We start from the raw sequence: 12909 nt of genomic DNA, 5'->3' as shown, positions 1-12909 counted from the left end.
ACCACAAAAACACTAGTGCATGCCCTTATCATCTCCCGCCTCGACTACTGCAACCTCCTACTCTCTGGACTCCCCTCTAGCACTCTGGCACAACTCCAATCCATCCTACACTCTGCTGCTCGACTAATCTACCTGTCTCCCGGCTATTCCCCAGCCTCTCCCCTATGCCAAGCCCTTCACTGGCTTCCTATTGCCCAGAGACTCCAGTTCAAAACCCTCACAATGACCTACAAAGCCATCCACAACCTATCTCCTCCATACATCTGTGACACGATCAACCGGTAACTACCAACACGCAACCTCCGATCCTCTCAAGACCTCCTTCTCTACTCCCCTCTCATCTCTTCTTCCCACAACCGCATCCAAGACTTCTCCCGTGCTTCACCCATACTCTGGAACTCTCTACCCCAGCACATCAGACTCTCGCCTACCATAGAAACTTTCAAAAAGAACCTGAAGACTCACCTCTTCCGACAAGCCTACAGCCTGCAGTGATCCTGAACCTACTGAACCGCCGCACAACCAGCTCTGCCCTCTCCTAGTGTATCATCACCCATCCCCTGCAGATTGTGAGCCCTCGCGGGCAGGGTCCTCCCTCCTTATGTACCCGTGTGCCTTGTTTTTTGCTCATGTTTAATGTATTTGTCTATATTTGCCCCGTATTTCACATGTAAAGCGCCATGGAATAAATGGCGCTATAAAAATGAAGAATAATAATAATAATAGTACAGACCAAAAGTTTTTACACACCTTCTCATTTAAAGATTTTTCTGTATTTTCATGACTATGGAAATTGTAAATTCATACTGAAGGCATCAAAACTATGGATTAACACATGTGGAATTATATACTTAACAAAAAAGTGTGAAACAACTGAAAATATGTCTTATATTCTATGTTCTTCAAAGTAGCCACCTTGTGCTTTGATGACTGCTTTGCACACTCTTGGCATTCTCTTGATGAGCTTCAAGAGGTAGTCACCAGGAATGGTTTTCACTTCACAGGTGTGCCCTGTCAGGTTTAATAAGTGGGATTTCTTGCATTATAAATGGGGTTGGGACCATCAGTTGTGTTGTGCAGAAGTCTGGTGGATACATGGCTGATAGTCCTACTGAATAGACTGTTAGAATTTGTATTACGGCAAGAAAAAAGCAGCTAAGTAAAGTAAAACGAGTGGCCATCATTACTTTAAGAAATGAAGGTCAGTCAGTCCGAAAAATTGGGAAAACTTTGAAAGTGTCCCCAAGTGCAATTGCAAAAACCATCAAGCGCTGCAAAGAAACTGGCTCACATGAGGACCGCCCCAGGAAAGGAAGACCAAGAGTGACCTCTACTTCGGAGGATAAGTTTATCCGAATCACCAGCCTCAGAATTCGCAGGTTAACAGCAGCTCAGATTAGAGACTAGGTCAATGCTACACAGAGTTCTAGCAGCAGACACATCTCTACAACAACTGTTAAGAGGAGACTTTGCGCAGCAGGCCTTCATGGTAAAATAGCTGCTAGGAAACCACTGCTAAGGACAGGCAACAAGCAGAAGAGACTTGTTTGGGCTAAAGAACACAAGGAATGGACATTAGACCAGTGGAAATCTGTGCTTTGGTCTGATGAGTCCAAATTTGAGATCTTTGGTTCCAACGACCGTGTCTTTGTGCGACGCAGAAAAGTTGAACGGATGAACTCTACATGCCTGGTTGCCACCGTGAAGCACGGAGGAGGAGGTGTGATGGTGTGGGGGTGCTTTGCTGGTGACACTGTTGGGGGATTTATTCAAAATTGAAAGCATACTGAACCAGCATGGCTACCACAACATCTTGCAGCGGCATGCTATTCCATCCGGTTTGCGTTTAGTTGGACCGTCATTTATTTTTCAACAGGACAATGACCCCAAACACACCTCAAGGCTGTGTAAGGGCTATTTGACCAAGAAGGAGAGTGATGGGGTGCTACGCCAGATGACCTGGCCTCCACAGTCACCAGACCTGAACCCAATTGAGATGGTTTGGGGTGAGCTGGACCGCAGAGTGAAGGCAGAAGGGCCAACAAGTGCTAAGCATCTCTGGGAACTCCTTCAAGATTGTTGGAAGATCATTTCCGGTGACTACCTCTTGAAGCTCATCAAGAGAATGCCAAGAGTGTGCAAAGCAGTCATCAAAGCAAAAGGTGGCTACTTTGAAGAACGTAGAATATAAGACATAATTTCAGTTGTTTCACACTTTTTTGTTAAGTATATAATTCCACATGTGTTAATTCAGTGTGACTGTACAATTTTCATAGTCCTGAAAATACAGAAAAATCTTTAAATGAGAAGGTGTGTCCAGACTTTTGGTCTGTACTGTGTATGTATGTATGTATGTGTGTGTATATATATATATATATATATATATATATATATATATATATATATATACACACGCACTCACACACACAATCCCCTTCAGGAGGCGGCGATGCAGCATGATCGCATCTATAATGTGTATTTAATCATTTTCTTTGGCATCCGTAAATTCGAAAAAAATCAGTTTGAAAATGGCGCTGGCCGCACCTTCGCAGAAGCATCTATCCAGGGTGTTCTGACATTGTAAAACTGACAGTTATCATGCATTGCAATACATATACAATGCCTACAAGTAGTATTCAACCCCCTGCAGATTTAGCAGGTTTAATAAGATGCAAATAAGTTAGAGCCTTCAAACTTCAAACAAGAGCAGGATTTATTAACAGATGCATAAATCTTACAAACCAAAAAGTTTTGTTGCTCAGTTAAATTTTTATAAATTTTAATCATAAAAGTGTGGGTCAATTATTATTCAACCCCTAGGTTTAATATTTTGTGGAATAACCTTTGTTTGCAATTACAGCTAATAATCGTCTTTTATAAGACCTGATCAGGCCGGCACAGGTCTCTGGAGTTATCTTGGCCCACTCCTCCATGCAGATCTTCTCCAAGTTATCTAGGTTCTTTGGGTGTCTCATGTGGACTTTAATCTTGAGCTCCTTCCACAAGTTTTCAATTGGGTTAAGGTCAGGAGACTGACTAGGCCACTGCAACACCTTGATTTTTTGCCTCTTGAACCAGGCCTTGGTTTTCTTGGCTGTGTGCTTTGGGTCGTTGTCTTGTTGGAAGATGAAATGACGACCCATCTTAAGATCCTTGATGGAGGAGCGGAGGTTCTTGGCCAAAATCTCCAGGTAGGCCGTGCTATCCATCTTCCCATGGATGCGGACCAGATGGCCAGGCCCCTTGGCTGAGAAACAGCCCCACAGCATGATGCTGCCACCACCATGCTTGACTGTAGGGATGGTATTCTTGGGGTCGTATGCAGTGCCATCCAGTCTCCAAACGTCACTTATGTGGTTAGCACCAAAGATCTCGATCTTGGTCTCATCAGACCAGAGAACCTTGAACCAGTCAGTCTCAGAGTCCTCCAAGTGATCATGAGCAAACTGTAGATGAGCCTTGACATGACGCTTTGAAAGTAAAGGTACCTTACGGGCTCGTCTGGAACGGAGACCATTGCGGTGGAGTACGTTACTTTTTGTATTGACTGAAACCAATGTCCCCACTGCCATGAGATCTTCCCGGAGCTCCTTCCTTGTTGTCCTTGGGTTAGCCTTGACTCTTCGGACAAGCCTGGCCTCGGCACGGGAGGAAACTTTCAAAGGCTGTCCAGGCCATGGAAGGCTAACAGTAGTTCCATAAGCCTTCCACTTCCGGATGATGCTCCCAACAGTGGAGACAGGTAGGCCCAACTCCTTGGAAAGGGTTTTGTACCCCTTGCCAGCCTTGTGACCCTCCACGATCTTGTCTCTGATGGCCTTGGGATGCTCCTTTGTCTTTCCCATGTTGACCATGTATGAGTGCTGTTCACAAGTTTGGGGAGGGTCTTAAATAGTCAGAAAAGGCTGGAAAAAGAGATAATTAATCCAAACATGTGAAGCTCATTGTTCTTTGTGCCTGAACTACTTCTTAATACTTTAGGGTAACCAAACAGAATTCTGGTGGGTTGAGGGGTTGAATAATAAATGACCCTATGAAAAGACTTTTCACAATTTAAAAAAAAAATAAACAAAGAAATAACATTCTTTTTTGCTGCAGTGCATTTCACATTTCCAGGCTGATCTGCAGTCCAAATGTCGCAATGCCAAGTCAATTCCAAATGTGTAAACCTGCTAAATCTGCAGGGGGTTGAATACTACTTGTAGGCACTGTAAATTGCAATGCATCAGAGAAATGAAAAGTTTGACATCCCATGCAAGTTAAAAGAAAAGTAATTTTAAAAAAAAACTATTTAACCCCTTTCTGACATTTGACGTAATAATCCGTCCCTGTGTCCTGGGCCTGTTTGACCAGGGACGGATTATTACGTCATTTCGATTGCCTGCTCATGCAGGTGATTCTGACAGCTGACACCCGGCACTAACTTCCATGCACTACCTTCCGTTCATGCACCGCTCCTGGCACTTCAATCCCGAAATTCTACAATCGAATGCAATCTCAGCTGACAGCCCACCTGCCTTTGGATCAGAGTCCTTGCGGCGTGACACAGGGTCCCGATCATTGCCATGGTGACCCAATATCGTGATGATGACATCTGGGTCACCAGAGCTAGTAAACTTGCTGATCATGGACTGTGCATGAGCAGCAACTTTCTCTGTCAGTGCAGAGCTGACAAGCGATCAGCCTGCAAAAAATGATAGCCCCATAGTGGGACAAAGTTAAAAAAAAAAAAAAAGTTAAAACATTTATTTAAATAATTGTAAAAATATTTTTACAAAATATTTTGATATTGTATCTATACATGAAAAAAAATATGAACAATAAAAGTACACATATTTAGTATCTCCATGTCCTCAACGACCCGACCTATAAAACTGTCAAGGCAAAAAACAAGGCAAAAAACAATGCTTTATTATCATACCGCCGAACAAAAAGTGAAATAAAACGCAATAAAAAAGGCGGATATAAATGAACATGGTACCGCTGAAAATGTGACCAATATCGGTGTCACCAGTGATTTCAATCAGTGTGTTGCCCATGTGCCATCCGTGGTTTTCCGGAATGAATACTGGAAATGAAATTACAAAGCTTCTCACATACTTTTCATGTTAAACACTAACAGCACCTGGACGGCATGTTTACACGGACTCATAGACTTGTATTGGCCCTTGTCATCTGTGCTGCTAGGAAATCACGGACATGAGTGCATCACCGTAGGTTGAATAGGGAACACATGGCATCCGTAAAAAACATGATACACGGTCGTGTGAAGGGGGCCAAAAAGTCACAGAATAGAAAACATTAGCAGAATTGCCGTCTTTTTCTACATCCTATCTCACAAACAGCAGAATAAAAGGTGATAAAAAAAAGTCCTTCGTGTCCCCCAACCTATTCTTGTAAATCCCCTCTGGCTCCCAGGCCGATGGTTCGGGGTGCCTGATGGTTATTATTCACTTTGCAGCTATAATATAAGGTGCAGTCACAAGACCCCTGCAGCCCAGTGCTGAGACTGGCGAGACCCTTGGAGCATCAGTTCTGGAGCCACAGGGGATTCATTGTTTCATGAAAAATATTTTACATTCTCAGAAAACCCTTGTAGTGTCTGTTTACATGCAACATTTTTGTTGCGGATTGATCTACAGTGTTATCAGGAAATATTCAGCTTTTTTGCAGCCTTTTCACTTGCATTTTTGTTTCCCATTCATTTGAATAGGGAAAAAAATACTGCAGAAATGCTTAGACGACGGCAGTGCGTCCGGGGTCTCTGCCTGAATCCCTCTAAAATAGGATTCACATAAATCCCCAACGGCCACAGACTGCACTGACAAGCAGAGGTCAAATTATTATTTATTTTTTTTTAAATTGACTTACCATATATACTCGAGTATAAGCCGAGATTTTCAGCCAATTTTTTTGGGCTGAAAGTCCCCCTCTCGGCTTATACTCGAGTCATACCCAGGAGTCGGCAGGGGAGGGAGAGCGGGGGCTGTCTAATTATACTCACCTACTCCTGGCGCGGTCCCTGCAGGTCCCTCCTTCCCCGGCGCTGCATCTTCTTCCTGTACTGAGCGGTCACATGGTACCGCTCATTACAGTAATTAATATGCGGCTCCACCTCCCATAGGGGTGGATCCGCATATTCATTACTGTAATGAGCGTTAACGGTGACTGCTCAATACAGGAAGAAGCTGCATCGCCGGGGAAGTAGGGCCTGCACCGCACCAGGAGCAGGTGAGTATAATGGGGAGGGGAGCGCAGCCCTGCGCGATATTCACCTGCCCATCGTTCCGGCGCCGCTCTGTCTTCAGCGTCTTCTGCAGTGACGCTCAGGTCAGAGGGCGCAATGACGTGGTTAGTGCGTGCCCTCTGCCTGAACGTCAGTGCAGAAGACGCTGAAGATGGAGAGGCGCCGGAACGAAGTCAGGTGAATATTGAAAGTGCCGGAGGCCTGAGCGACGGGGAGGTGAGTATGTGATTTTTTTTTTTTTATCGCAGCAACAGCAAATGGGGCAAGTGTCTGTATGGAGCATCTTATGGGGCCATAATCAACGTCTGTGCAGGATTATATGGCGCAAATATTTTTATGGAGCATCTTATGGGGCCATAATCAACGTTTGTGCAGCACTATATGGCGCAAATATCTTTATTGAGCATCTTATGGGGCCATAATTAACGTTTGTGGAGCATTATATAAGGCAAGTGTCTGTATGGAACATCTTATGGGGCCATAATCAAGGTTTGTGCAGCACTATATGGGGCAAATATCTTTATGGAGCATCTTATGGAGCATATGCGGGTTGGACTCGTGATAGTGCGCACCTACCCTGAGAGTCTGTGTTTTTTTTGTCTAAAAATGTCCCTTTTGCTGTGGCTGTTGGAACAGACTGACACATTAAAAAAAACAACAAAAAACATCACATGTGGAATTCATTTGAACTCCATTCCCGTCTTTACAATCTATGGCTCTATACAGGATTCAGGCAGAACCCACTAGGCGCAGTATAGAAAGACAGTGTGAACAGGCCGCTCAGTACAGGAAGAAGCTGCAGAACCGGGGAACCAGGGACTGCACAGCGCCAGGAGCCGGTGAGTATAATGGGGAGGGGAGCGCTGCGCGATATTCACCTGCTCCTCGTTCCGGGCGCCGCTCTGTCTTCAGCGTCTTCTGCAGTGACGCTCAGGTCAGAGGGCGCGGTGACGTGGGTAGTGCGCGCCCCCTGCCTGAACGTCAGTGCAGAAGATGCTGAAGATGGAGCGGCGCCGGAACGAGGAGTAGGTGAATATTGAAAGTGCCGGGGGCCTGAGCGAAGGAGAGGTGAGTATGTGATTATTTTTTTTATCGCAGCAACAGCAAATGGGGCAAGTGTCTGTATGGAGCATCTTATGGGGCAATAACGTTTGTGCAGCACTATATGGGGCAAGTGTCTGTATGGGGCCATAATCAACGTTTGTGCAGCACTATATGGGGCAAATATCTTTATGGAGCATCTTATGGGACCATAATTAACGTTTGTGGAGCATTATATGGGGCAAGTGTCTGTATGGAGCATCTTATGGGGCCATAATCAAGGTTTGTGCAGCATTATATGGGGCAAATATCTTTATGGAGCATCTTATGGGGCCATAATCCACATTTGTGCAGCATTATATTGGGCAAATGTGTCTATGGAGCATCTTATGGGGCCATTATTAACCTTTATGCAGGATTATATGGGGCATATTTTAATATGGAGCATCTTATGGGGCCATAATGAACAGTATGGAGCATTATATGGGGCTCCTGATTCAATATGGATATTCAAAAACACTTAACCTATTGATGTCTCAATTAATTTTACTTTTATTGGTATCTATTTTTACTTTTGACATTTACCGGTAGCTGCTGCATTTTCCACCCTAGGCTTATACTCGAGTCATTAAGTTTTCCCACTTTTTTGTGGTAAAATTAGGGGGGTCGGCTTATACTCGGGTCGGCTTATACTCGAGTATATATGGTATGTGATTTTTTTTTATCGCAGCAACAGCATATAGGGCAAATATCTCTATGGAGCATCTTATGGGGCCATGTTCAGCGTTATATGGGGCAAATATTTTTATGGGGCATCTTAAGGGGCCATGTGCAGCATTATATGGGGGCAAATATCTCTATGGAGCATCTTATGGGGCCATGTGCAGCGTTATATGGGGCAAATATCTCTATGGAGCATCTTATGGGGCCATAATCAGCATTTATGCAGCACTGTATGGGGCAAATGTGTCTATGGAGCATTTTATGGGACCATAATCAACATTTGTGCAGCATTGTATGGGGCAAATGTGTCTATGGAGCATCTTATGGGGCCATAATCAGCATTTGTGCAGCATTGTATGGGGCAAATGTCTCTATGGAGCATCTTATGGGGTCATAATCAACATTTGTGCAGCATTATATGGGGCATATTTTAATATGGAGCATCTTATGGGGCCCATCATAAACTGTATGGAGCATTATATGGGGCCTATTTTGTATGGAGCATTATATGGGGCCCATCATGAACTGTATGGAGCATTATATGGGGGTCCTGATTCAATATGGATATTCAAAAACACTTAACCTACTGATTTCTCAATTAATTTTACTTTTATTGGTATCTATTTTTATTTTTGACATTTACCGGTAGCTGCTGCATTTTCCACCCTAGGCTTATACTCAAGTCATTAAGTTTTCCCAGTTTTTTTGTGGCAAAATTAGGGGTCTCGGCTTATACTCGGGTCGGCTTATACACGATTATATACGGTATATATATTTATGGTATACACACACATTCACCACATATATAACCAATCATACAATATACTGTATATATGCACACGCATACTATATACACATACCCGGACACATACTGTATACTGTATGTATATACTGTATATAATATATATACACACACCACAGATTTACACAATCATACTATATGCACATATACAAACACACACTGTATACTGCACATGTACACGCATACTATATACACATATACAGACACATACTATATACTGTATGTATATATATATATATATATTATATATATATACACACCTCAGATTTACACAATCATACTATATACACATTTACATACACTGTATACTGCACATGTACACACATACTATATACACATATACAGACACACACTATACTGCACATGTAGACACCCAGATACACATATCTATGTATACTTGCCAGGTCCTGCTGATTTACTTGTACAGATCTCAGGACAGTGGTTTAGGAGCAGCCATGATGAGGAGGAGGGGACACAGACAGGGCTGCAGGATTCTTACTGCCCCGGTGTCTGACCTCAGCTGTGCTGTAAGACGGCCCCTCACTCTCAACTTCTAACCGGACTCTGCGGGGAAGAGGGCGAGAGATGCTCGGGGACTGCAGAGGATGCACAGCATTATTCACTGTAAGTAATGCTGTACATCCTTTGTGCACTTCATAAAGGGCTGCAGACACAGGGGAACCCCTTTGAGGGTGGGGGCCCTAGGCATCTGCCTTTTTTACCTGCCACAAACGCTGGCCCTGCCACCACATGTAGGGTATTTGCACACTGAGGAGAAATTGCAAAACAAGTTGTACTGTCCATTTTCCCTTGTTACCCTTGTGAAAATGTAAAATTTGTGGCTAAAGTTACATTTTTGTGGGAAAAAAAGTAACACTTACAATCCTTTCCTTTTATATTGCTTTACTTCCTGTGAAGCACCGGAAGGGTTTCTTTACTGAATACTAATAAAAAGGACAATAGTCCTAAAAAAGACAAACACTACAAATAATTAGAAAGAATGCTATCAGATCTCTATCAGGGACCTAGTCTCAGCTCCTGCCTAAGGGTACCGTCACACAGTGGCATTTTTATCGCTACGACGGCACGATTCGTGACGTTCTAGCGATATCGTTACGATCTCGCAGTGTCTGACACGCTAATGCGATCAGGCACCCAGCTGAGAATCGTACGTCGTAGCACATCGTTTAAAACTTTCTTTCGTCGCTGGATCTCCCGCTGTCATCGCTGGATCGTTGTGTGTGACAGCGATCCAGCGATGCGTTCGCTGGTAACCAGGGTAACTAAGCGCAGGGCTGCGCTTAGTAACCCAATGTTTACCGTGGTTACCAAAGTAAAAGTAAAAAAAAACAAACCGTACATGCTCACCATCTGATGTCCGTCAGGTCCCTTGCCGTCCGCTTCCCGCTCTGACTGTCTGCCGGCCGGAAAGTGAGAGCAGATCACAGCGGTGACGTCGCCGCTGCGCTCTGCTCTCACTGTACGGCCGGATCTCAGTCAGAGCGGGAAGCAGACGGCAAGGGACCTGACGGACATCAGATGGTGAGCATGTACTGTTTGTTTTTTTTTACTTTTACGCTGGTAACCACGGTAAACATCGGGTTACTAAGCGCGGCCCTGCGCTTAGTAACCCGATGTTTACCCTGGTTACCTGGGGACTTCGGCATCGCTCCAGCGCCGTGATTGCAACGTGTGACCGCAGTCTACGACGCTGGAGCGATAATCATACGACGCTGCGACGTCACGAATCGTGCCGTCGTAGCGATGTAAATGGTACTGTGTGACGGTACCCTAACAACGGAGGTTGGCACCCTATGATATATGACAGTGGAGCCCCCGCTCCTCGGCGGCTGTCCCGGAAATCCCTAGAATGCCCTAACACATAGAATAATGATAAATGCTAAAGGGCTGACGATCAATTAAAGATAAAAACATAGGTTGTGTAAACAAATAGACAAGACCAATTTATTCCAATAGCACCCAATAGATGTCAGCAGATAAATTGTGACAAATAAACAACATTAGTCATCAGAATAACCAAATGTGCCCAAATTAGACTGTAGAGCCATAACATTGTATCAGTAATTCATAGATGTAGACATGCTCTAGGCAATTAAACAAATGTCCCAATTAGACCATGACAACAGCGGTAAAAATATGGGAAAAGAGTAGCAATTAATGATAATAGATAAGTATATTGAATTAAAAAAAGCTGTAGGATGACTACCTTATCCTAGAATATACCTAAAGATCTGGCCACTGCCTACCTAGAAGATTACCGCATCCATCGTTTGTTCTTTATACAAAAGCGGATAAACACAAAGCGGTGGGGAGAAAAGGTGAAGATAACGAGAGACTACGGCCGTTTCGTGCTGCAAGCGCTTCCACGGGTCCAAGGTGTGAGAGGGAAGTAACGAGGATCCTATCTAAATAGCAGATCAACCCACCTGTTTGGTTCCAGGATAATCACTTGGTGCCGCCTTCTTCACCTGTTAGAATATACAAACAACATAAAACAATGCAACCCGTACCCAAATTAAAAAGAAAACTCTGCGTGCACCTTGATTAAAGGAATACACTCATGTGAAATTTATCGTTAAAACCGATCGACCCTGTGCCGTGAACGCATGATCCATCTAGCTTCTCTCTGTAGTAAGCTTCGATGAAGGTCTCCTCCCTCTGCAGTGAGATTAACCCTTTCCAGACCTGCAAAACGTATTACTCTATGATTCTTAGCTGTACCTCCCAAACGTGGTGTATTACCTAGTGGAACCCTTACCTGATATGATTGAGTTAATATGTTCCGAGTAAAACCATCAGACCACTTTTTGTACGTTTCCAGGAATATTTTAACTCAATCACATCAGGTAAGGGTTCACTTCCCTCTCTCCTTGGACTCGTGGAAGCGTTTGCAGCACGAAACGGCCGTAGTCCCTCGTCTCCACCCCTTCTCCCCACCACTATGTGTTTATCCGCTTTTGAATAAAGAACAGATGACTGGTACGGTGAGCATTGCCTTTTCTTTTCATTAGAAAATATATTGGTCATGTTAAAAGATTTTAATTTTTGGAAGACTATTCTAATGAAATCATCAGGTTTTTTTATATTTCATATATTCTTCATTTTACTTAACATTGTTTCTCAGGATTTACGGAAATAATGCCATGGTTGGGTATCCCAAAGGAGGAAAGTTTTCAGCCATGCGAAAAAGGGGACAGTTTCAGTGTGGATGAGATAAAGCTCCTGGAAAAACAGACATGCCCTCCAGATTATCTTACCGAAGCAGAGCTCATCTCCCTGATGGAAAGACATGGGATAGGTGGGTAAGCTTTATGTGTATATGTACAGGTCCGCAAAAATCCTATGATACAAAACATTACTCTTAAAATACATAAAGCACCATTAAATAATTCTTGCATTTATTCTGCTAATTATTAGTTAAATGATTGCTGGCAAATAGCTGCAATTACAGCTTCACTAAGGTTCATCATTAATGGGAAAGCTTCAGTTAATACATCTATACTCTTCCAATTATTGTATACCAAAGCAGCCCTTGGTCATTGTCATCTAGGAATCTGCGAGTGGATTAAATAACGAAATAGCGGAACATTGTGTATAGTATGTTCAATAGACCTCATAATTCGGTCTTAAAACTATGTACACCTTCCCACAGAAGTTATTTTTTACTTAATGCAAAGTGAAGCCACTTTCTGAACATGCTTCATTGTAATTTTCATCCACTTTGCTGCTGTAAAGTGTCTGTGAATTCTTAAAGGAAATCTGTCACCCCAAAAATCGTATATGAGCTAAGGCCACCAGCATCAGGTGATGCAACCTGAAAGATAAGAAAAACAGGTTATATTATACTCACCCAGGGGCGGTCCCTCTGTGGTCCGGGTCCCGCGCCTCCCATCTTCATAGGATGACGTCCTCTTCTTGTCTTCTTGCCGCGGCTCCTGCGCAGGCGTACTTTGCCTGCCCTGTTGAGGACAGAGCAAAGTACTGCAGTGCGCAGGCGCTGGGAAAGGTCAGAGAGGCTCACGTCTGCGCACTGCAGTACCGGGACCGCTCCTGGGTGAGTATAATCTAACCTCTT

General features: G+C 43.7%; 1 protein-coding gene across 2 annotated transcripts in view; it reads left to right on the top strand.

Moving 5' to 3' along the window:
- TOP3B (DNA topoisomerase III beta) overlaps positions 1 to 12909 on the top strand; it is an 86452-nt gene that overhangs the window by 52372 nt on the left and 21171 nt on the right. For both annotated transcript variants that reach the window (XM_077293423.1, XM_077293424.1), the window contains exon 13: positions 11959 to 12132. In XM_077293423.1, coding sequence (XP_077149538.1) covers positions 11959 to 12132 — 174 coding nt within the window. The remainder of the gene's footprint in view (positions 1 to 11958; positions 12133 to 12909) is intronic.

The sequence above is a fragment of the Ranitomeya variabilis genome, chromosome 1, assembly GCF_051348905.1.
Source record: "Ranitomeya variabilis isolate aRanVar5 chromosome 1, aRanVar5.hap1, whole genome shotgun sequence".
Lineage (NCBI taxonomy): Eukaryota > Metazoa > Chordata > Amphibia > Anura > Dendrobatidae > Ranitomeya > Ranitomeya variabilis.
Note: the sequence above shows the minus strand (reverse complement) of the source record. Positions and strands in the feature narration are given on the sequence as shown.